This window comes from Pseudopipra pipra, chromosome 3, assembly GCF_036250125.1.
Source record: "Pseudopipra pipra isolate bDixPip1 chromosome 3, bDixPip1.hap1, whole genome shotgun sequence".
NCBI classification, from domain to species: Eukaryota; Metazoa; Chordata; class Aves; order Passeriformes; family Pipridae; genus Pseudopipra; species Pseudopipra pipra.
This window is the reverse complement of record NC_087551.1, coordinates 17,939,904-17,965,093: the sequence shown is the minus strand read 5'-3', so window position 1 is coordinate 17,965,093 and position 25,190 is coordinate 17,939,904. Positions and strand designations below refer to the sequence as shown.

The 25,190-nt window shown below is 40.7% G+C and overlaps 1 protein-coding gene and 1 long non-coding RNA gene across 3 annotated transcripts in view; both read left to right on the top strand.

The window, feature by feature from the left end:
• The window catches only part of LOC135411020 (uncharacterized), a 28,858-nt gene extending 23,130 nt beyond the window's left edge, over positions 1-5,728 (top strand). The window contains exon 8 of the long non-coding RNA XR_010428967.1: positions 5,463-5,728. This is a non-coding gene — a long non-coding RNA (uncharacterized LOC135411020). The remainder of the gene's footprint in view (positions 1-5,462) is intronic.
• Positions 5,729-8,307: 2,579 nt separating this feature from the next.
• CNIH3 (cornichon family AMPA receptor auxiliary protein 3) overlaps positions 8,308-25,190 on the top strand; it is a 54,529-nt gene continuing 37,646 nt past the window's right edge. Inside the window, exon 1 of one of the 2 annotated variants that reach the window (XM_064648104.1) lies at positions 8,308-8,638. In XM_064648104.1, coding sequence (XP_064504174.1) covers positions 8,558-8,638 — 81 coding nt within the window. In that variant the 5' untranslated portion in view covers positions 8,308-8,557. Of the gene's footprint in view, positions 8,639-8,987; positions 9,122-25,190 lie in introns of those variants that run through there. The other variant, XM_064648105.1, reaches the window with a different exon arrangement.

The window sequence follows — 25,190 nt, the reverse complement described above, 5'->3', positions numbered from 1 at the left end:
TTCTCTACAGAAGAACTAAATGCCTTGAACAGAGAATAAGACTCTGTGTGTGTGTGTGTATGTGTGTGCGTGCAGTACTTGTGAGTCATGACAGTTTCTAAAAGGCTGTTTAACTTTCTGAAATTGATGTGAGTCATTGTTCTCTTCCCAGGTAATGACTAGTTAAGATCATATTTAGCTCTTCCATTTCTCTAGTAACCTCTGAAACTAGTATTTCATTGATCTTCCAGTGAACAGCTGCCTCAGAGTCCTCAGTGACAAGTAAAGGGTTTATGAAAGAACACAAGATAGTTCCATCTGGAGAGCATAGATGACTAGAGCTGTCACCTGTTACTGCTCAGTCACTTCTATCACATTAAAGTGACAACTGGTTTAACAAAAGAAAACCTTGTACTGAGTGTTTAATGTAGGTACAAAACATTCAGGACTTGGAAACAGGCAACTCCGAATGACATAGAATAAAAATAAGTGCCACGGGGCAGACTTTTTGCTTATGACATCATAAACACTGTTTCTCCTAGAGTTACACTGAGTATTTCACTTGGCATCCTGAGTAAACTAAAGATCTAGACCGCAACTTATCTGACCTTATGGTTTAGGCAAGTTTAGTTAGACATTTCAAGATAACAAAAAGAAAAAGAATGAGAGAATCACAGAATAGGTCAGGTTGGAAGGGATCACAGGGGGTCATCTGGTCCAACCTCCCTGCTCAAGCAGGGTCATCCTAGAGCAGGTTACTCAGGATTGCATCCAGATGGCTTTTGAATATCTCAAGGGAAAGAGATTGCACAACCTCTCTGAGCAACCTGTTCCAGTGTGTGGTCACTCACACAATAAAGGTGTTCTTCCTCACGTGCAGAACGCAAATTAGGAGACTTGTGGTACAAAAACTAGAACCTCCAACCAGAATTGCAAACCTTCTGTTCTTTGTAAGAGATGGGTAGATTGCAGAGAATGATCTTGTCTTGCTGGTTTTGCTTCAGACTGGAAATATTTTATATGATGTTAAAGCCAAGATGGCTAATGTATTAAAGGTTTATATTTAGAATAGGAATGATCTTCCAGAACAGCGTTCTCATGAGATTTCTTGCTAAACATGTTCCTACTCCTCCATTGCCACCCCCAACCTTTTCTTCTGGTATTTTTCCAATTCACAATATGAATTCTTCAGCACTTGTTGTCAAATGCTAAAATAGTTTTTGTAAGGGACTTTAGCTGAAGTGACTAGAAATTCTTAGTGATACAGAGTGCTATAAGCATTAGTTTTACTCCTATAGTTAAAAATATCCCTATTTATAGGGGTTTTATTTTCTCTGCTTCAATATGGGGAATATGTTTCAAATTTACAAAAGCTTAGGGGATCAGTTCGGACAGTCTTTACTTAAATTCTGTGTTTGATATAAAGAGTTCTGTTATTGATGTGCTAATAATACAAGTCATGTTTTTGGGGCCACTGATTTATTTTTTCCCTTTAAACAGAGGTAAGTCAAACCTGATACTAATTTATCAAGTTTGAAGACAAGGAGGCAGTGTAATAAGGGTACTGAGCTGACAGCAACCACTGCATTCCTACTGTTGCTGCAGCACATGATGCTGTATGTTTGCATGGCCTCTCCTTCCTTTTACATCATATGTGTGCCCATCTCTCATAAAACTGCATCAAAACCAACTTTACTGAATAAATACAGCCCTAAAATTATGTTTATGTATTCATTAGTCAACACTGTTATTTATGCAGACCATATTGTAACTATTCATTTATGTGTGCAAGTTAAAAATGACTAATACCGTTAATTCAGTTAGAACACATATGTCAATTTGGTGAAATACTGATTTTTTTCTAAACTATAACAAAGACACCAGGTCTAGATTTACTGCACCAGATTGTTGTTTTTGGGACAGCAGGGATAAGCATTCAGTATCAGTCTCAGTACAAAGAGACAAACAGGAAGAGCATTTAGTTTCATATGAGAGAATTTAATCATCCTCTGAGAAGGAGAACTGTTGAAGGGCATCACATATTTGTCTTTGTTCTGGCATGTCTGTTCAGAATGATGGAGCCATAAGGTGTGGAGAGCATCAGCAGGGCTTGTAGATTAGCAGAGTGTTACAGGCTCTGGGGTAGGAAAAAATGAAACATCTTTAAAATCAGAGGAATTTGGCTCAGAATGTTATTTCAGTGTTTGGACAAATGCGTATTTTATGCAATTTTTCCTATTAGCATAACTAGCTCTGCAGGACCTTCAGCAACTGATGAAGGATTTCTCATAAGTTACTTATTCAGAAAATTTGATATTCCTCTTTCATTCCTTTGATGGAATTCAGTTATTCAGAATTGATAAAGTTGTAACCCACTCCCTCCCCAGCGCAGACACAAATTAAATTCCTTCTTGGCAGGATTAAGCAATGCTAGCAAGCATTCCTTGTGTATAGTTTCCATGTATTGATTTGAAGGATATTAGGTAATGTCAAAGGCAATTAAGACTGGTTCAGATATATGTTAAGGCCTTACTTTCTACTCCCTGCATGGGCTCTCATTTTTATGTTATGCTTTCTCTCCAGACTAAGGGTCTTGAACAGTTCACAAAAATGTTCTTTGGAAAAAAAAGTAGATGTTTTATTTCACCAATGCTGAAAATCTTACTACTAGTTTATGAAAGGCTCCTGCCTTTCATGTATTTATTGGAAGAACTTCACATCTGGAAGGAGGTAACTTTTGAAAGATGAACATGAATTCTGCTGCTGCCATGAATAATTAGGGTCTTTGGCTAATTCTAATCCTTTGGAAAATGTCACACATAGTTATTAGAGAACTGTTGAAATTAAGCAAATCCTTTCCCCATTCCATTTCACTTTAAAGCAGGACCTCCCCTGCAATTGCTTTGTCAACTCTCTTTTTGCTACTCTGTCTCGGAACTAAGAGCAGAGATCTTGTCTTTCTGGAGTGCTTAAGTATCCTGTCAGACATTTCAGCACTGGTGAGGAAGCAGTCTTGATGAACTCCCAGAAGATAAAAGTTGAATTTGGAGGAGTTAAGGGAGTGGGAGGCAGTAGATGGACCAGGCCGAGAGTATAAACTAGCAAGAAGATAAGGGAAAGACAGGCTAATGGGAAAGAACTCTGTGGTAGAGGGGCAGAGGAAGCTGGAGCAATAGAGCAGAAAAGCACAGCTTAGGAATTGAGTGGTGCAGTGATATCTGTGCTCACAGAATCGGTCCGCTAACCCTGCAGATAATGCAAAAACTCACAGATACCCTGATGACAAACACTCTTCTATTTGCTAGCAAGTTATCAGTAACATGCAGAGTCAAAATGTGTGTCGTGCCTCTGTGGTAACCAAACCATGGGACAGAACAGTTACTGAGATCACTCAGTTCAGGTGAGTGATCTGAGCTGCAAATCTTAAGCCTCAGTTTTGCCAGTGGCCATGAGGGACATGGGTGTGATACTGTGTAATTCTGATACTGGCTGGCAAGTGAACAGTAGAAGCAAAGCGCTACAAAGTGTCGTGCTCTGAGGAGTCTTATTTTGCTATTTAGGAACATTTCTGTATTGCATATTAATCTATGCTTTTGTAATTAAACATGGAGATTATAGTCTGACAGGAACCTTAAAAACTTCAACAGGGATGAATGTAAAGTTGTGTACTAAGGAAGGAATAAGCCCTGGAAATTATATAGGTTGGGACCTATTCAGCTGAAGATGACCTGAGACAGGCAGTGGAATAGGTTGCCCAGAGAGGCTGGGCCATCTCTGTCCTTGGAGGTTTTCAAGACTTGACCAGATGAAGCCCTGGGCAACAAATCTGACCTTGACTTGGCACTGCTTTGAGCAGGAGGTCAGACTAGAGACCTCCTGAGGTCCCTTTCGACATAAACTTTTCTATGATCCTGTGATAATGTAGTTAAAATTTATTCATCCAGGTCCTACAAAAGAAGGTGGGAACTGCTGGCAGTAAAATGAGATTATTGTCAGTGGGTTTGTGAACTATCACATTCCTGGTATCTGCGAATAAGACTTCATTAACAAAATGTCACTTGCCTTTATTATTGCAAAGGTAACCTTTTGAAAGTGAACTGACCATGCAGTAATAGAGTAATTTCATTTGGAATCTGCAGATAATCTGAAATAATAATGCATAAGACTATGAAATGCTTCTATTAATCTCTGTGGGATATTAGCAGTAAAGCCCAGTGATAGCAATTTGTATATAAGCATTCTTAATAATTCAGTATGACTTAAGCTTCACAAAAGAGAGTCAGATGTATTATTAAAAGTACTTAATCTATGAATGACAGTTCTCTTCTATAATTAATGTAATGGCTTTTACTCTAGCAGGCACTCAGTAATATGTTACACTCAAAACTATACATTGTAACAATAATATATGAATCCTAAAACTATGAACCGGCTGAGAGCGTATGTTGTTGGTGGATTTATGGTGATTTAGCCTCTCACTTCGGGGACTACTGGTCTTTTAAAGACTTGTCCTTTAGGTTTATACAGTTGAGGTAATTATTTGGGAGTTGAAAGGACTCATTAGCAGTCCCTTCTCATCTCTGATGCCATTCCATAAATTAGCCATTGGAAATTTCTTTCAGTGCCTTCAAATTCTTTCATTATCTAGCACAAAAGGTCATTTCCCATAAAATCAAGTGCTCCAAGACCTGCTAATGTAAGGACATCCTGAACTTGTGAATCTGTTAAATCTGTTTTCACAATCTATTTTCACGATTGGATGTTGTTTGGTTTTGAGTGCTGTCTGTTGCTCACCAGATGAACTCCGTTATTACTTGTCTAATGACTGAATTTTTCTGGTCCCTTCATAGAGGTCCTCACAAAGTAAAAAGCCATCTTAAGTGAAGAAATCCCAAATCATGTTTGTGCTTTGACCTATGATCATAGCTGAATAGTGATAGCTTTGAAAATCAGCATCTGAGTATCTCTTGCACAAAAGCAGCACCACCATCTATCCTCTTGTGATGACTCTGTGTGAAATTGGGATCAGACTGTATTAGTCATATTGTCCAACAAATATGCATGGTAAAGACAAATTCTTTACTGTTCAAAAGTACCAAATCTGAACAGTGATAGCTGTAGCATTCTGAAACTTAATCTGTGAAAGAAAGCGAGGCCCTTGCAGTCTTTTGTAAAACATCTTTCTCCACGGGTTTTACAAACACACTATCATGATCTGCTTGTGGGTACTGTGGGATACAGCCCACGAAACCAGTTCATGTAAAAACTTCTTCTGGGAAGAGTCATTAAGCTTGAAGTACCTTATGTGACCCATCAACAAATACATTTAAAAGGAATAGCCCCTGGCTGAAGATGAGAGGAGAGATTACAAACCAATTTTTAATCAATCTGTACATAATTTATTTTCCATTTCTTACTGACTTTCTACTTTGTTGGCAGTTTATCTCATGGTCCAGCTTTCTGACTAATTTTTGCATTCCCAGGTTACAGGTGTGTGCCACGGAGTAAGAACAGCAGTCCCTTCTGGAAATGGCTTGGGAATACCTCCTTGTATGGAGGAAGCAGGAGCATTTGTGGGATTTTGAAGACAGAAGAGTGAAAGATGAGGTGCTAAATCTGAGACTGTGGCTGTTAAAATGAGCTGCTGAACACCAGAGAGCAAGGATTACTGCATTGCCTAACAGACTGCTGCAGAACCTCTGAGCTTTTTATTTCCAGTAATAAAAAAAGAAATCCATGTGCGTCTCAACATGTGGATGTAATTCTGTTTATTTGCGGAAAAGAAGTGTTAAAATAACAATTTTTGAAAGCAACAGTTTTTCCTAAAGGAAAAAAAATACTTCTTATACATAAAATCTACATCCTATACTCTGTATTTTTCTAGTTTCTTATTCCAGATCCCTTCAGAGGATAATGCTGCATCCTCAGCTCCCACACCCTTCATCCTGGTCTCTGTGATAAACATTATTTCAAAGGAGCACAGCTGGGTGCTGGACTGTAATTTCTCATGCAGCCAGGATCAGATCCATTAGTTTATGTGAAGGTTAGGGCCAAGACCATGGAAGTATATGGGGAGCTAATAGATAGACTGGTGTTCCTGCTGTGTTCACAGGGGCTTAAACCAGGGAGAAAATGGTCAGGCACATCCATATTATTTTCGCCTTTTGCTTCATGATTTGCAGTAGTCTCATTCATAAATGACAAAGGAACCTCACCCTGCTGTGAGGTCCTCATACCACAGAGAGCTGTAATGAGTTTGTAACAAGATGGAGATAAGGAAGACTTTTTAGTGATTACTCAGACAAATCTCTGAGTACAAATCAGAGATGTACTGAGTGAAGGGTATATCTTTCCGTCACTCTCCATCACTTAAACGTCTGAGGATACTTAAGGTATTCTCATGGTGTTATGTAAGAAGAACTCAGTAAGACGAAAGTGTCCTAAATGCATCTTTATAGATTTTTTCCTTTCACTGTATGTCAGAAACTTTTGTAATTTGACAGCCACTGGCAATGATTAATGGCTAGCAATATGGCCAGGGGCAATGTATGTTTCAAAATCAGTACCAGGAAAGACTCTGTGATCTTTGGCTGTGGAACTGTCTCGCAAAATGAAAAATAAGTGTTTTGCCTGTGTGTTCAATTAAGAGCTCCAAATACATAGCTGGAATGTAGGTGAGAGTGAAAAACAGCAGAATATTTACCTTGGAGTGTGATGCTAAACGGACATTTAATGGTTGTTTCCACTTCTGTCTTTCATGATAGCTAGAGTATATTTATATTTATATTTTTCATAGATGTGCATATATGTGCAGGTGTGTACATAAGTGCACCAGAATGAAATGTTTTATTTTCATTTTCTTAGAAACATCAGTTTTTCTGTACTGAATCTTAACATAGGCAATATATATCCAGATACCGAGGTAACTGTGACAAAATAAATAAATATTTCCAAGCACGACTCCTGTACCTCATTTACTACTCTTTTCAAAATGTGTGGTTATGAATAAACCATTTACTTCCACAAACATATGCTCTGCAGGATTTCAGATGCAAAAAAATTAAAAGGTCAGAGAATTACAATGGGTTTACTGCACCCCTTTATGACGCAAAGCTCATTACTACTTGCTATGTTCTGTCCTTCTTAATTAAAGCATCAGTTCACACGTACAGTCTGGAGCAGCTCAATTATGAAAGGTTAGATCCATCAGTTTATTCCTGATTGGTTTATTAATTACCGGTCTTGATTCTTGATTCAAATCAGCACTCTTTCCTCAGGAAAAAGTGCATATTATGTTAAAAATAATACACCATACTTTTAAACAAGAAGGTATTGTAAACATTTCAAAAGAAAGCTTCCACTGGACTTGGCTTTGATCGAATTACCATGTACCATGAAGTCTGACTTTAACAGGTAACCACTGGCAAGTTTCTACATAGTTTTGTTACTGAACCTCCTTCAATCCATACAAGGAGAGAACAAATGCTGTGAGCTGAAATTCTTTTTCAGTTTTGTAAGAAAGTTTCAAATATATAGCTTTCATCTCTGGTTTTCAAAATATTTTTAAATCGGACTTCTGATGGTTCTGTGGCATTTTCTCCTGAAAAGTTTTTGCTTGCAAACCTCCTGTATTGCGTCAGCTGGTGCGCTCCAAAGAAGTGGAAAAACTTTTGATAGTAAATCTAAAACAGATCTCTTGTATAAATGGCTAAGTTGTGTCTGGAGACACTGTGGATGCTGTTAAAGACAAGGTGCAAAGGCAGGAACTTATCCTTCCTTCCTTGTTTTAAATGTGTGCTTCAGCAATTTGGGTACTTCATATACCTGAAAGCCAGCAAGAGCACTCTCCCAGTTGATGGCATTTAAGAAAGGCTTGTGTTTATTTACTCCAACAGTAAATGTCTCTTTCACCTAGTGGGAAAGGGTGGACTGATTTCACTTTGCTGAGCTACTCTGCCGCGGTTCATGAGATCTTGGGCTGGGTCCCTGTCCCCTCTCCATCAGAGGATGGACGCTCCAGGGGTGGCCTCTCCCCGGACCTGGGGCGCTTTTCATCGGATTTACCTGACCCTGAAAGGAAAAACAGTAATTAAACTCCATCCACCAAAGCACTTCAAGTTTAGGCACACAATTATCTCCTCAGGATTTGGCCTGAACTGATCCCAGCCTACGCTCCTTCCTCTCACGCTGTCGTGACAGGATTTCAGTCAGAAACACGCGGCGCTGGCAGCAGCCGCTGCCCGAGCGGCAGCAGAAGCCCCTCGCCAGCCCCGCACTGCCGAGCCCCGACCCCCCGCCGCACCTCCACGGAGGGAACCCGCCCCTCGGGGCCGCCCACCGCGGCTCCTCGGCGGGGCGGGAGCGCGGCGGAGGGGCCGGGCGGGGCGTCCCGGCCGCGGGGCGTTGCGGGGGTCTGGGCGGGCTCGGCGGAGCGGCAGCGGCTGCGGGGGCGCGGCGGCCGCCCGGCCCCGCGGCGTGTGCGGTGCTGCCCGGGCACTGCGCCGCGCCCGCATCTCGGGGGGTCGCCGCTCTCCCGGTGAAGTGGAGGTGAAGGGGGGCGCGGAGGGCTCTCCCCGCCATGGCCTTCACCTTCGCCGCCTTCTGCTACATGCTGTCGCTGGTGCTTTGCGCCGCCCTCATCTTCTTCGCCATCTGGCATGTGAGTACCCCAGCCCCGCATTCCCCCTCCCTCCGGTTAAAGCGGGCTCCAGCCCTGGGTGTGGAGGGTCGTGCCACGAGGGGAGCGGGGCGGCGGGACAGGCTGGGGCTGGGGCTGGGGCTGGGGCTGGGGCTGGGGCTGGGGCTGGGGCTGGGGCTGGGGCTGGGGCTGGGGCGAGCAGCCCCTCGCCCGGGAACCCGGGGAGATGCGTCCCGCGGTGGGAGCGGGCGCGTCCCGCGCTTCCCCCGCCTGTGGCCCCGGTGCCAGGACGGACAGACCGCGCCGTGACACCTGTGCGTGGGTGCCGGTGTTTAGTACATTTTTATAAGCATAAAGACCGGTGGCCGCGCGTCTCTGACAGCTTGGTCCCCGCTCCCGGGAAGCGCTCGAAGGCTGAGCGCTGCCCCAGCCCTGCGCTGAGGGCTGAGTTTAGGGATGCTCGTGGCTCCAGCACCGGCTGTGCTCAGACGTGAGGTCTTCCAGGTAAGAACATCTGTTTTCCTTGCCTGCGAATAGAGCGGATTGAGGGAGAAACTGCCCCGTACCTGATGCAGCAGTAAGGTTGCTTTTCTTTCAGTAATTACTACATGAATAACTTCTTGAAAGGTCGGGGTTGAATGTAAAACTCTCTCATCCTTCTAATGCGTGAGCTGGATATTGAAGTCCACCTTCATTGATTTCACTGAAAAGTGTTGGTGCTGACTCCTCGCTGTACACTGGGTGGCTGTGGTAGGCATAAGCATGTCACTTGGTGTTTATCTCCTCAGTAGTGAAATTATTATTATGCATAATTTTGAAATTCTCTTAAACTGCTACGTATGTTGGAATTATTTACACTGCATGTGTGCTACACAAATAACTCCATGTCATAGACATTCAGGATGGAACAGGATAAGCTGAAAAATAGAGCAAGTCTCAGGAATACATCTGCAGCTACCTGATGGAGTAAGATAAAAAAATCCTCCTTTACTAACAAGCAAGGGAGATGCAGAATATATTTTTATTGAAATGAGAGTAAAGCTGCTAGCTTAGTTGTATTAGCACTATGAAACAGGTTCTTCTGTTGTGAGCATGCCTTGACATTTAATTATTTTGTACTCTTAATGCAGCAGTTACAACTTTTTTTTCTAATTAATGAAACCACAAAAGTGTGGTGGTAATGCCAAGTACTGTAGGGATGTCAAGTACTGTAAGGCTGAAAAGAATTTCTAGCAGTCAGCTACTGCATTGCTCTGAAACAAAGGAGTGGTAAGATTTGGATGATTACTCACGTTTTCTTTCCTCCTCTTCCACAAATCCTTAGATCCCCAAAAGTGAGAATTCTACAGCTTCTTCAAAGGTTTTAGGGTTAATAGGGTATTCTGCTCTGAATCTCTAGCTAAAATTAAAATGTTTTCATTATTGTAACAATTTTAATAATTGTTTTATATATTTGAAGCCTATTATTGTGTTCTCTTTTCCCTGGACTGAAGTTGTTGTTGTCTGAAGATATACAGTACTTCAAGAAAATCTGGCAAATTATTCTTCCATGAGTGAGTGTAATTACTGCAAATTTACTCCTAGTGAAACAGTTTTTCAACTTGCAGTCTATAAACTCACGAAGAGCAGTCTCTTAGTACTGGAGCTCCGTAAGGCAACTAAGAAATAAAACCTTTTGTCAATGTGCTTAAGTTTATGCAGCGTGTTTCTTACATCTGTTGAGAAATTGTTGAGGAATTGAAATTGAAAATGGCTGTAAATGCTGTTCTATTGTCATAGTGCAAGAATTGGTACCATCTTTTCTTATAAATAGATAATAATTCTATTAAAATACATGGTTTGAGAAGGAAGGTCATAGAGTAATAGATTCAACACCCTGCCAGAATAAACTTTTAGGCATACGTGTTATCCACATATACAAAACACAAGGAATTTTATTATCCTTTCTGTAAGAATTGTTATAGTGTGGTTTCTTGTGTACATTATGTATTGAGTCATAGGAGTTTCTTTTACCTTAAATATCTCAATTGTAAAAATCTTCCCAAGAAACAAAACTCCTTCCTTGTGGCTTGATTGGTTTTTTTTTTCACTGTAATATACTTGTAAGGGACAGTAAATTTATTGTAAATGGGTTCTCCTAAGGGCAGTGGAGGATTTCAGTAATTAAATTTTCCTGTTAAAATGCTTTTTGGTTTTTTGGTTGTTAAGAATAGGCTGCTGATTAATCTTAGCATCCCATCACTTTCAAAGATTTCTGAGGTTCTAAGACTGAGTAAGAACTTATATTTTGTAAATTATTTTAAACTATAAGAAAAAAACCTGTAGCATTTGGACTTGATATTGTTCTAACCTGAAGCTGACTGAGGTTTGGGCAGTTGTCTGGAATGAATTAACAGTGGATCAAATAAAATTTCATTTTCTTTCTGCTGGCAATCCAGATGAATTATAATTTTCATTACTATTGATCTAATAGGTTCAATAGTAACTATAAAACCAAAACAAGAGAGTAAAATGAGGATTTCTTTTTTTGGACACTGTGCTTTTCTGATGCCTTTCTTCTAAGAAGTTAAAGACTCTGTACATTCCTGTGCTCCCTGCTCTTTGGGAACAGACAAAATGAAGCTGGTCAGAATGTTTTAAAGGAATTGTAAATAAAATACACAAAATCCTTTAGACATCTGGAACATGTAATAATTTTTTTCCTGCCTCTGAGTGATCTTCTTGTATAGATAGCCAGTGGTGTCTGTCATAATAAAAAAAACCCCAAAAAACCCCAAAACCAAGTTAGATACTATCAGAAACATTTGTTTAAACTCTGCACAAGAATTATCTTAATGTATTCTTGCTGAAACTTTACTCATACATATCAAATGAAAGAAAAGAGATGAAGACTATATCTCCATGTAGTACATAGTACCAGCATGATTCCCTGTGGTACAGGAGTTGCTTAAGCATGGAGGTTGTTCAATGACCACAGTACCTCAAGCTGTAATGTCATAGTGTTAGAAACATCATGTAGAAGGGGATGTTTTCATAACACTTTTGTGGAAAAGTACTAGAGAATTTAGTAGAGGATGGTGACCTTTCTGCTTGATTTGAGTATAAATACATGGCTCTTGCTGTAGAAACACAGTTACAGTAGTGCTTTGTTTTACTAGCTGCAATGTCATTGAAATGTGTTTTGGCCAAGGTGTCCTCTCAAATGGACTAATGCAGCTGAGCATATTTTGGTGTGTTTATTGATACAACTAACAGAATTTGGTTTATTAACTACATGATTTGATATCCTCATCTGATCTTGTTGTAAACTCAGGTACAGAGTGTATGGTCTTCTTACCAACCATCACAGACACTTAGTTTTGCTGTCCCCAGCTCTTGTTCTTGTTTATATACAGCTTTTTACTAATCAGTTTTATTCCATTTCTAAACTGTCTTGAACTAAGATTTATCCTCTTAACATCTAACTGAGCTATGTCAAGTCTGTTTGAAGTCCCAACAACACTTGACATACCGCAATCATTTCTACTGTAGCTCCACTAAGTCGTGTCTGAAGTGAAGTGAACTAAAGCTGACCAAATTGTGGCTTATTTTTCCTCACTTAAAACATGACATGCTTGTGTGAAGTCCCACAGCACTATTATTTGCTTAAAACATATTGGTTTGGGGTCATCTGAGTCCTTCCATTTTTGTGATATTTTAAGATGAAAATACTTGCTTTGAAATGTGATACTTAAAGGACAGCCTTAAGAAAAGAGCTTTTCAAAGTGTTCGATTTTATAATACCACAGTAAAACAAGTCATAAATCCCAAGAACGCTACTGTTTTAAAAAAGAAGAATTTCTGTGGTGGGCTATCTCTTTTTCAAGTCATGCAAGCATATCTTTGCATGTGTGTGACTGCTTCATAACCAATGCTCCTTAAGGGTTGCCAGAAAGTAGGAGTATCATGCCAGTGAAAAAACTGATGGTGCCAGCCTGAGAAGCTGTACCATACTGAATGCTTTTTGGAGTATTTTGATATGATTGTGAACTCAGATGAATCCAGGAACAGCTCTTTGGCACAACCAGAGTTGTGTGCACTGAAGTTGATGGCAGTTACTTGAGCCAAGTGTAAGAAGAATAAAGCAGCAGAGCATGGAGCTTTTTTGTTTTATGCCCCGCCCCCCCTTATTTCTCTTTTGAAGTGTGAGGATAGTATTAATCCCGATAAACTACCTTAATGTGACTTTGGCTTCACTTAACAGGTACCAGTTCACAGGTATACTTAAAAGCAGTGGGAGGCAGTGACTGAACAGAGTAATATAGGCTAAAATTGACTTGTAGTTTTAAGTCAATGCATCCTTTTTTTTTTTTGCAAACACCAGGGAAAGAAGCCCTTGGAATCTATATTCAGTGTTGTTTCTGATAATGGCTTTCTGTATTACGTTTCTCAGACAGCTTGAATTATCCATGCCTTTTTTTCTCATTTACTAAGTGTGAGTAATGGAACTAAACTGTCACTTTATTTAACATCTATTCCTAAAATGTCTTTGCCTTTTGACAGAAGGTGCTATTTACATATAACATGTTGCCACTTCTGTTATTTTTCACTGTACTGTCCTGGTGATGTGGACTGTATTTTATTAGTACTTAAGATTCAACAGCTTAGGTAAAAAATTCTGAAGCTCTCCAAGTTACATGTGGAATTTGGTGAATATTTGGTATCTGATTTACTTAGGCATCCTCATGAAATTCCTAGCCTAATTTTGAAGATGCATAAAAAGTACACAAGAGGATCCTTTAAGTCTTGGATTGGTAACAAATTCAGTTGAGCAACATGCTTTGCTCACAAACTGTGTGCTGGTCTATCAATGTTCTCTGTTTCTTACTGTTTCTGTAACTTAGATTTGGAGGATAGATCCCTGCCTTACCTGAAACCAGCAAAGAGATCTATGAGCTCACTTGAACCCGTGCTTCTCTCCACAAAAGGCTCCCAGTCTCAATTTAACTTCTTTGCAATGCTTTAAAGCGTGTCATGAAAAGGAAGTAATTTCCTTACAGACTTGTGGTCAAGCTTGAATTTTCTTTCAGATATTGAAGTTCAGTACTGTTCTTTAATGAGTCATTAATGCAGTTATCTGAGAATGTTGGATAATTATGAGCTTAAAAATAAAATTAGGTGAAGCTTTGATGAATGAGATCACAAATGCTTTTAGTGTATGTTATACATGTTTCTTGAAGATGTCTTTTCTTCTCTAAGCAGCTAAGCACATTGTCCCTGAAGGTTTTACAGTCATGACAGTTTAAGAAATGAGTCTGATATTTCCACTCTTTTTAAAAACAGAGCACAGCCAGATTGGTCTGGCTATAACATAGCTTGACAGTTCCCTTACAACTTTTCTTTCAGAAGTTTGTCTCATTAATGCTGACAGACAGATATTAGGCCAGGCAGCAAAGACTGTGGAGCAAACTGTATCTTATATATTAGAAAAGAAGTATATTTCAGTTTAGTTACCTTGTCATGTTTAAATAATAATTAGAAAGATCATAGAAGTCTTTGGGCTCTAACACAGACTTAAATGCTGTGGAAAGATTAAGTTGAATCTCTGTATATGCTTGAACTGTCATGATGAGATTTATTTGGAGAAAGGTTTTAAATTATGTGTGTTTGCCACTGGCTGTAATTCCAGATGCTTCTCAAGTCACAATGACTCCATTATCTGTGTAAAATAAATTATTCTGTGGAGTCTTGTGCCTCCCACAATATGTGCAGAGAGCTATTTAAATGTTATTTGGTTGTCATACATCTGGGGGTTTTTTTCATCTTAGGATTAGTTGGAAAATCTACTTACTAAAGGGATTTTATATCCAAATTGGTAAATAATGTATTTCTAGTGCTTTTTAAAAACTGCTATGCTTGTTAATAAGCAAGGCAATATAGCTGTCATATTTTATTAGACCATGAGTACGACTCTTAGATTGAGTCTGAGGCATGAATTTATAGCTCATTACACATATTTGTTTGTTCAGCCACCATGTACTACATTAAATCACACTTAAAACATTGAATTCAACATTGAATTCAACCCTCAGCCCTCTGGCTTAGTGGATTTCCCCCACTCCAACATAAATACGCTTTTAGCAAAATATTTTTCAGAAAGAGTAAGAAGCTCAGCAGATAGTAAGAATGTTTTCCATACAGATAACAGACATCTCTTTGACCTGTTCCTCATCCTCAGTGCCTGTGACATGCCGGTCATTTATAACCACTGTTGGTGCTGACAGCTGAAGGTGACTCTACCAGGCAGTGGAACTGGGTCTCATTTAAGTTGTAAGCTGAGGATACTGAGAGACTTACTCTTCTGAAAGTGGTAGTTTGGAAAACACTCCCACTTTCTGTGGAAACAAAGTATCTCTCCCACTTAAAACAGCTAAGAATTATTATTATTTCCACTCTGAAAAGAGTCACTTAAAGTCACAGGGCAGAGTCAGCTGATGAGGTAAAGGCAGAAAAATGTCAAATACTGTTTGATTTACTGGGTCAACTTCCAGTGTTTCACAGTTGGAAGTTCCCATTTAAAAAATTCAATTTGTGACCGTGATGCTGCGCAGAGAGCAAGATGCAATTTTATTAACAGAATGGGTTTTGTGTTCCTTGATAATAATTACAACATCAAAAATATCCAGTTCCTGTTAAAACAAATAATGAAATGTTCATAGAATAATTTTGATTGGAAGGGATCTGAGAAATCATCTCTCAAATCTCTTCTTCAAAGCAGGCCGAATTTCAAAGTTAGGCCAGGTTGCTCAGGGTCTTGTCCAAATCACTTATGAACTCTCCATGGGTGGAGGGATGAAACACTACCTGGATGGACGAGGGGAGAGCAGTGGATATGGTCTACCTCGATTTCAGCAAGGCTTTCAACACTGTCTGTCACAATATCCTCAGAGGCAAGCTCAGGGAGAGTGGACTGGATAAGTGAACAGTGAGGTGGATTTGGAACTGGATGAACAGCAGATCCCAGAGAGTTGTAATCAGAAGCAGAGGGTCTAGTTGGAGGCCTGTCACTAGTGGTATCCCCCAAGGTTCAGTGCTGGGCCCAGTATTCTTTAGCTTATTCATGGATGACTTGGATGAAAGGACAGGGGCCTCCTCAGCAAGCTCGCTGACAACACCAAGCTGGGAGGAGTGGCCGATACCCCCGAGGGCTGCGCAGCCCTTCGGAAGGACCTCAACAGGTTGGAGAGATGGGCAGAGAGGAACTGTTTGACATTCAACAAAGGCAAGTGCAGAATCCTGCACCTGGGGAGGAATAACCCCAGGCTCCAGCACAAGCTGGAGGCCGACCTGCTGGAAAGCAGCTCCATGGAGAAGGACCTGGGGTTTCTGGTGGACAAGCTGTCCATGAGCCAGCAGTGTGCCCTTGTGGACAAGAAGGCCAGTGACATCCTAGGCTGCATTTGGAAGGGCATTGCCAGCAGGTTGAGGGAGGGGATCCTGCCCCTCTACTCAGCCCTGGTGAGGCACATCTGGAGTTCTGTGTTCAGTTCTGGGCTCCTTAGTACAAGAGAGACATGGAACTCCTGGAGCAGGTCCAGTGTAAGGCAACAAAGATGATTAAGGGACTGGAGCAACTCCATTATGGGGAAAGGCTGAGGGAGCTGGGCCTGTTCAGCCTTGAAAAGGCATGACTGAGAGTGGACCTCATCAATGTCTATAAGTATCTACAGGGAGGGTGTCAAGAGAATGGATCCAGGCTCTGCTCAGTGCTCCCAAACAAGAGGCAACAGGCAGAATCTGATGCATAAGAACTTCCACCTGAATACAAGGAAGAACTTCTTTATTGTGCAGGTGACAGGTTGCCTAGAGAAGTTGTGGAGTCTCCCTCACTGGGGATATTCCAGAACTGTCTGGACACAATCCTGTGCGATGTGCTCTAGGATGGTCCTGCTTCGGCAGGGAGGTTGGACCAGGTGACCCACTGTGGTCCCTTCCAGCCTGACCCATTCTGTGATTCTCTGAGTCAACTACTGTCTGGGAACTTGTTCCACTACTTTACTCCTTTCACTGTGAACATTGTTTTCTTATACACAAATGGAATTCCTGTGGTACAATTTCTGACTTTTACATCTTGTCCTCTTGGTGCATTCGCCTGAGAAAAGCCTTGTGCTGACTTCTGTGGAACACACCCCAGGAAACTGAATGCAAGATCACGGAGGAAATCCTCCTTAAGCTACACTCAGGCACATGGAAAATAAAGAAGTGATTGGTGACAGGCAACATAGTTTTACTAAAACCAAATCATGCCTGAGAGATTTGGTGACCTCCTATGACGGGGTTACAGAATTCGTGGATGAGGGAACAGCAACAGATATCATCTACCTGGACTTGTGCAAAGCATTTGACACTGTCCCACAGCACATCCTTGTCTCAGAACTGGAGAGACATGGATTTGATGGATGGACCATTCAGTGGGTAAGGAATTGGCTGGATGGTTGCACTCCAAGAGTTGTGGTCAACAGCTTGATGTCCAGGTGGAGACCAGTGACAAGTGGGGTTCCTCAGGGGTTGGTATTGGGACTGATGCTGTTTAACATCTCTGTCGGTGACAGGGACAGTGGGATTGAGTGCATCCTCAGCAAGTTTAATGACACCAAGCTGTGTGGTGTGGTGGACATGCCAGAGAGAAGGGATGCCATCCAGAGGGATCTTGACAGCTTGAGACGTGGGCCTCTGTGAACCTCATGAAGTTCAACAAGGCCAAGTGCAAGGTCCTGCACCTGGGTTGGGGTAATCCCAAGCACAGATACAGGCTGGGCAGAGAATAGATTGAGAGCAAGTCTGAGGGGAAGGACTTGGGGGTGTTGGTTGATGAGAAGCTCAGCATAACCCAGCAATGTGCACTTGCCGCCCAGAAACCCAAATGTACCCTGGGCTGCATCAAAAGAACTGTGTCCAGCAGGTCAAGGCAGGTGCTTCTCCCCCTCTACTCTGCTCTGGTGAGACCCCACCTGGAGTGCTGAAGCCAGCCTTGGTTTCCCTGACATAAGAAGAACATGGACCTCTTGGAGTGGGTCCAGAGGAGTTCCATGAAGATGCTCAGAGGGCAGGAGCACCCCTTCTATGAAGACAGGCTGAGAGAATTGGAATTGTTCTGCCTGGAGAAGAGAAGGCTCCAGTGAGACCTTGTAGCACCTTCCAGTACCTGAAGGCAGTGTACAAGAAAGATGGAGAGGGACTATTGCAAGGGCATATTGTGATAGGACAAGGGGCCATGGCTTTAAACTGGTAGAGTAGGTTTAAATTTAGAGGAACATCAATGCACTTTGTGAAAGCAGGACAAAACATTTTTTTCCACTTCCCATGGAAAAGGTAATACTGTAAAGCAGGGATTTATTTTAGGAATGTCATTGTGAAAAGTTACATTAAAATCACAAAACATTTACAATGGAAGTAGGTTTTCTCAGCAAGATACTGCAGGAGTGCTGAACTTGCAGCTCCAGATTTGACAATGTGAACATATGAAGCAGAACATAAGGGAGATGAAGAAATAATGCCATCATTGAATTATCCCATAGTACACTGCTGGCAACTCTCACCAGTGCAGCAGGTCATGAAAAATCTATGGATTGGTTTTGGGTCCTTTTGTATTTTTATGCTTTTGCAGGTCATGTTGTATTTTAGCTGTCAAAGATAGGTTGGGGTTTTTTTAGACACATCTGGAAGTCTAACTACCTTGCTGGAGGAATTGAAGCTTAAAATATTTAGGAGACCTACAGTAATATGATGAAAATTAATAACTTATAGTCCTTGCAATTGTCTCATAACAGGCAGCGTGCAAGCACCAGGCATTGTTGATATGAGCACCATTTTTTTAATAGAATGACATTTGATTTTTTAATGTATTTAAATGCCAGCCATCTTCATGCTGTGTGTGAGTCATGATTTCAAGTGTTTAATTGTTTAGTCAATCTTCTGTTGCCTTATTATTTTATAGCATTATGAGCTTGGGCTAAATAGTTCACATTGTATCACCATCTAAGTGGAAACGGCTTTATACATTCACAGAATGGGCATGTATAAGCAAACATAATGAAGGCTCTACTGAAATCAATTTGATTGAATGTGCTTCAGAGTTTTTCTTCCCTTAGTGTTATATAAACACCATTAGCAGATCCTTTAGAAAATTGATTTGCTGATCATCTAAGTGGCAGGCTTGTTTGGAGCTATGCTGAAATGTATCCTTAGCCTTAATCAAGCTCCTGTAATTAAACTAAGGGGTTTCATAAGAACGTAGAGAAGCAGATGAGTATGCTTTTTGGGCTGCTGTTATTTTATTCTCAATTTTTGGTTTTTTTTGCAGGCTCCTGTGTCCCTTCCCCTTGCCCTCGTTTTGCAACCACAGCTGCATTGCTGCTGTATTGCTTCACCTTGCCTTAGCTTTGCAAACACAGCTGTTTCATGTATTGTGTGTGTGTGTGTCTTGGCCTTGGAGTTATTTCCTCCAAGTTCTGCCTGGCCTCCTTTTAGGGAAAGAAAACTTGGGAAGATCTTGAATCTGGTCATCCCTGCCTGATGCCTCCTGTATTAGAAGAGTCCCTGTTCCCTTGTCCTGCCTCTTGCTGGTCCATCTGGACTTCTGCTGTGTCACTGGGAGGCAGGAAGCACGGATTCAGCAGACTTTCTGTCTGCTGTGGGCTTCTTTCTGAGACAGCATTGGTAGGAGTCTACTGTTGAGAGAGTAATGAGGAATAAAAATGGTGTGGGAAGCGGGGAAATGGGACTGTGGGAGGGAGGACTTCAGGGAGAAAGATGTGAAGGAAAGAGGAAACGAGAGGAAGAAAATCTGTGTACAAGTAGGGGACTAACAAGAGAAAAGATTGAGAACACAGCATTCTCATTTGGGAGGCAATTATTTGAGCAGAAAAGGCTGCCTGAATCCAGGAGGTATGGTTAAGTCAGGTGATGGACGTTTTTGGACAGCCTGAGTAATGAGTCTTCTGTGTGGGTATGGTGTAATATGTGACATGCTTGAACAGATTTTTTAGTGACAGAACCTAGATTCCCTTATATGTTCCTGAATTTTGGTGAATGTGCATAAATCACTGCTGGTAGGAATGGAGAACATAAGAGAGGGGAAAAAAGTAGCAGCAGCAATGTGAAACCTGTGGGGAAATGTAAGGAGTGTGTGTGGAAAAGGAGTGTAATGCTTCTCCCAAGCATATATCAGCATAACAGAAATTAAAAATGTCAAAATAACAACTTGTAGCAATATGTAGGAATCTTTGAAAGCTCAAGAAAAGAACAAATGGTTCTAAGATTGGATACTTGCTTACAGACAGCACTAACCAGCTGGCCAGGCTCCCACCCATGACTTTTATCTTACTGATACTGAAAAAAATCTTCTCTTTTGATCTCGTTCTCTTACCTTCTTCTTCAGAGCAAATATTTTTTTCTAGTCGGACATATTCTGGTACATTTTCCCCTTTGTTTACTATCCTTTCCCTGAATTTATTCTGCAGGAACATCCTGTTTATTCCAAGCTTCGGGATTATCAGCTTGGTGCTGTTAAGTAATAGAAAAAGTGCTTCGGTTCATTTTGAGAATAATTTATGAAGATGGAGCTTTGTGGCTTTAATGCATCTGTGTCTTTCTCCTTGCGTATCCCCCAAACTGTAATTTCGCTGAGAATAAAAAGGCAAGTAGAAACATTGTATGGGAGCACATTGATTTATGTTGGGATAAATTAGAAATAATATGTAATTTTGAGGAAAAACAAGGACAGAAGAATAAACCCTCTCACATCTATAGGTATCCAGTTATATATTGCTTCCATCAAGAATTAACCTGCTATTGGTCCAACGTGACCAGACTACCACTCTTCCTCTTGCCTTCTCCACCTGGCCAGCCTCTTGTACTAGATCTTTCACCAACTCATGTCTAGCCTGTCCCTGATTTGGTGTGGAAAGTGCTGGATAGTGAAGAACTTGGCCTATACAACTAGAAGATGTACAAAGCTGTAATGATGCATCTGAGGTACAGAGGTAGTGAGACATACTTCTTAGTTGTTTCATTTCTTGTTGTGTTTTCTTAGTTGTACGGAGTTTAATGTAAAGAGAAGCAAGGACACAGAGCAGTGCTCTCTCTTCTGCTGAAAGCAGGTTTCCCCAACCTCTCCTAGGCATGGATAGGAAATAGTGCTGCTTTCATCTCCCCCTGCTTGGTTGAGAGATCTGCAAACCAGTTCATTTGCACTAGATATTCCCTGAATCAGAGCCACAAATCTGAGTTTGACACCTCAACTGTAAAGCTTGGATCCAAACTCCCATAATTTCCTTTTGGTCCATCAAAGAGATCAAGACTAGGGGTGAAGTTCTGGCCTAACTTGTTCATTATCTTGAAATGCTTGTTCAGTTTATCTGCAGATGTGGTCTTTGTTTGCATCCTTTCCAGAAGGAAAAGCTGGTGCAAGAGTCTGCATGACCTTTGCTAGGAGGACCTTTGCTTAACCTTTGCTTTTGATCAAGGGACTGGAACATCTTTCTTATCAGGAAAGGCCGGGCCTGTTCAGCCTCCAAAAGAGATGACTGAGAGGGGAATCTTACCAATATCTGTAGGTATCTAAAGGGAGCATGCCACAAAGATGGAGCCAGGCTCTACTTGGTGGTGCCAAGCAATAGGACAAGAGGCAAAAGGCAGAAACTGATGCGCAGGGAAGTCCACCTGACTATGAGGAAGAACTTCTTTACTCTGCACACACTGGAACAGATTGACCGGAGAGGTTGTGGAGTCTTCCTCACTGGGGATATTCAAGAACTGTCTGGACACAATCCTACACCATGTGCTCTGGGATGGCCCTGCCTGAGCAGGGAGGTTGGACTGGATGACTCAGTGCAGTCCCTTCCAACCTGACCCATTCTGTGATTCTGTGATGCCCTTTCTTAGCTTGCTGAACGTGTGGCTGTGACCGGGAATCCATCACTGTAGCAGCTTGTTTGCTTTTCAAGTCCTGACTGTCAGATCAAGTTAGTACCTCACTAACAAGTGACAGCATTCTTGATAATGGCATGTCAATTTGTTGTCACTGGTGCTCCGTGAGTATCTGGTCCTGGGGTTTTGGTGCTGAACTGAAGAAATCAGAAGTGGTTAGATACTGAAATGTTTCATAAATTTTGGTCTAAATGGAAAAACCTGTTTGTTTCATAAAGAATCCACATAAAATACTCAATTGCATGTAGGAGGAGGAGGCCATATGCAGGAAGAGAATATTGGCGGAAAGCTTGTATCAAAAGTACAGGGAGTGTGGGAGATTTACAGTCAGTTCCCTACTGAGGCAGAGATGCAACCTGTATTTCCCCCAGCCTACAAAGGCACATAGATTTTGTGCCTTTGGGGCTGGTGAGAAACGCTGTCCAATGCTCTGTAAGATTTTATTGTTAGAAGGAGAAGGGCATCCATACAAGCACTTGGGAGTGCCAACTTCGCACCTGGTGCCTTTGATTCAGACCCTGACATTAGCTGCATCACTGACCCATAGAGTCTCCAGACACAGATATCCTGCTAAGTGGAATGGTCTCACATTGTATGAAGTTTTAATACAGAAAAATTAGAGTTGGTCTCTTGCCTCTGAAATGCCATCAGTGAAATGTGTATTTATGCACAGTAGCATGGTACCAGCAGTGGAACTGACACTGTTATCCATGTTTCAAAAAAATTAGTAACCAAATGGTTCAGGTTCTCTTCTGAAAGAAAAAAGACATGTTTTTTTAAGTTAGCTCAGGCAGAAGAATTGTTTCTACCACACTCAATGTAATTAAACTTAAGTAATGCATCTCTATGTACATGTGAGTTTTTTTCTGTTCAGAACAACGTGATGTATTCACCAGTTTTGGTGCTAATTGAAAATGTGGTGGTTTTTCTCAGTGTTGGTAGCAACTCTTTGTGTTCCACAGAGGGTGAGTTGTGGGGTGTGCTTGATTCACAGAATACCACTACTTCCTGAAATGTTCCCCTCTACTGAATGCAGTAATGTAAGGTTTAAAAAAAAAAAAAAAAGAAAAAGAATCATGACAACAAAATGATGAAATCCTTTGGGGAGGGAAGGAAGCAAGGCAGTCTGGACTTACCTTAAAAATTCCTCCTCCACTTGAGGTCTGTTTTGAAATGTGCTTTAGCTGCAGGAAGCAAAACTATTAGCCTATTTAGAAACCGGCTTTGTGCAGCTATATTAGCATCATTCCTCCTGCACAGCTTGCTGCTTGTCTTTCTTCTTGTAACAAAATGCAGTTTATATGTCTACAGATGATTTTTGTCTGGCTGGATTTCAGCTGGTCTAGACTGGAAGACAGTGAGTGGGTATAAAGTTGTGATACAAGCACAGGTAATCTTTGAACTCTCTATTTGGGGAATCAGTGGGACATTTGTCTCTCTCCTGAAGGAGAGGGTTGACATCTCTCTATTGAAGGAGAGGGTTGATATCTCAGTTTCAGAATGACTGGGGAACATATTTCAGTGTCTGTGGTGAGCAAGTGAAATCTGTGACCAGAATCCTGTTGTTAGCCAGTTAAACTGTTTCACCTTGCACTTGGATGAAATTATTTTTAAAAACCTGTTTCATAACAGTTGTAGAAATCTGTCAATAGATGCTTGTCAAATCATCCTTCTGGAAACATTGTGTTCAAAATAGAACTTTGCAGCTGTTGAGGTTTTTTAGCTCTTTTGTTAAAATTAATAACCTTAATTCTTTACATTCAGAAAACAGGTTGCTTTTTCAAATTGTAGTCTGCAGTGTTGCAATAATAATAGTAACTGGTAACTCATGGAAATAGTAACTCAGAGCTGTGTACAAAATGGTTGTATTCCTGAAGATGAATTTCTGTCTCTTTAATGGCATGGGTGGAGTTTTTCATTCTTGTACTAAAAGGTGGACTTTTCAGGCGTCTGCCAAATAGTTATTCTTAGTGGTTTCTCTTGCACATCTCTGCAGGCTTGGAAATCTGATTTGGTGTAGCTGATGCAGTAATACTGCTTTTGTCCATCTGTATAGGATTGGGGTTTTTTGTTTGTTTTATTTAATTTTCACTTTATATATATATATATATATATATATATATATATAAAGTGAAAGTATAGTTTTTATTTACATAGGGGAATACAGTGGTGTAACTATACCAGTGCAGACTTGTATAATTGTACCTCTGCATTTCTATAGGTAGATAGGAAATCCTTTTGAATCGTGTTTGCAGAATGGAGATGATGCAGTTTTGAATTTGCATATTGGAGTTTCTATTGGAAAAGTCTTCATATCTGGCTTAAATACTTAAGAAATTACAATAAGATTTTCCTGATTAAGTTAGCCTAAGCTTCCAGTTAGAGCCTAAAAAGTTTAAGTCGTGTTGGGCTAAATACGACATCATTTTACAGTCAAAAGAATTTCAGTTAAAAAATGAAGCCTGGGAGCTCAGGTATATGTTTGTGCAGCCCTGGTTGGAGCCACAGGAACTTTGTTTGCGTTAGCAATGTGCTTGGGTTTCTATGTGGAGGGTTGTTTGATGGTGGCAGCATGTGAAATTCAAGCTAAGTAGAGCAAGGAAATGCCATACGATTGTTAGTGCGAAATCTGACAAATAGAAAAATGTTCTGCCCTTGAGTGACTTAAAACCATTTGCAATCTTAATCCAAAAGGGCTCTGCTTAAAGCGGTGCTCTGCTCTGGAGATGGACAACAGTACAATGATCAGTGTACTGACAGTATTTGTTTCCCCTTACATTTTATATGATGCAGTAATCCAGAGGCTTTGGTTCTTCTGCCACTGATTCTGTAAGTAATTTAATTTCTTTGAGCTTCATTTTTTTCCCTTGTGTAAAAAAAATGGAAATTATATTTTCCTTGCATTTGTTAAGACCTTCATTGCCTTGAAGGGAGATTTATAACTGCAAGGCATTGTTAGTTATTACTGTTTATTTTTATTAATATGTGGTGAATTAATAAGTGTAGTATTCAGAACATTAAATATGTTGGTAAGAGATAGGAGAATAAAGAAATACCATTAATCTCATTTTCTTCTCTGCTCTTTATTTGCTGTAGTGTTAAGGTTCTCAAAAACCAGCATTTCAGATACACTGGTCTGGGAAGTTACCGTGTTACATGGTGAGGTATGATTGAAGCCAAGATTTAGACTTTTTTCCTTTTTTAGTAGGAGATGCTTAACAAGAGGATATAGGTAAGGAATAAAATATGATAAAAAGAATAACATTTTCTGGCTTTTGAGGCAGGTTGCCCATCCATTTGTACAATTTTGAGTGATATTTCATGCTTGATAGCATGAACCAGACGAATTCAATCAGAAGAGAAAGAGGAAAGAGGAACAACCATCTTGAATAAATGTTCACCAACCAAATTTTCTGTTCAGATTCATTTCATATCATGATAAGAATTGGGTAGCAAAGATTGTTCTCTCAGTCTGTCACTTTGTTGATGTCACTTTTCTCTGCATCTCTCTGTGGGCTCCCCTTACTCCATCGTGTCAAGGCAGTGACTTATCTTCCATTTCAGGCACTTTTTCATTCATACCTGATTGAATCTCTCACATGTT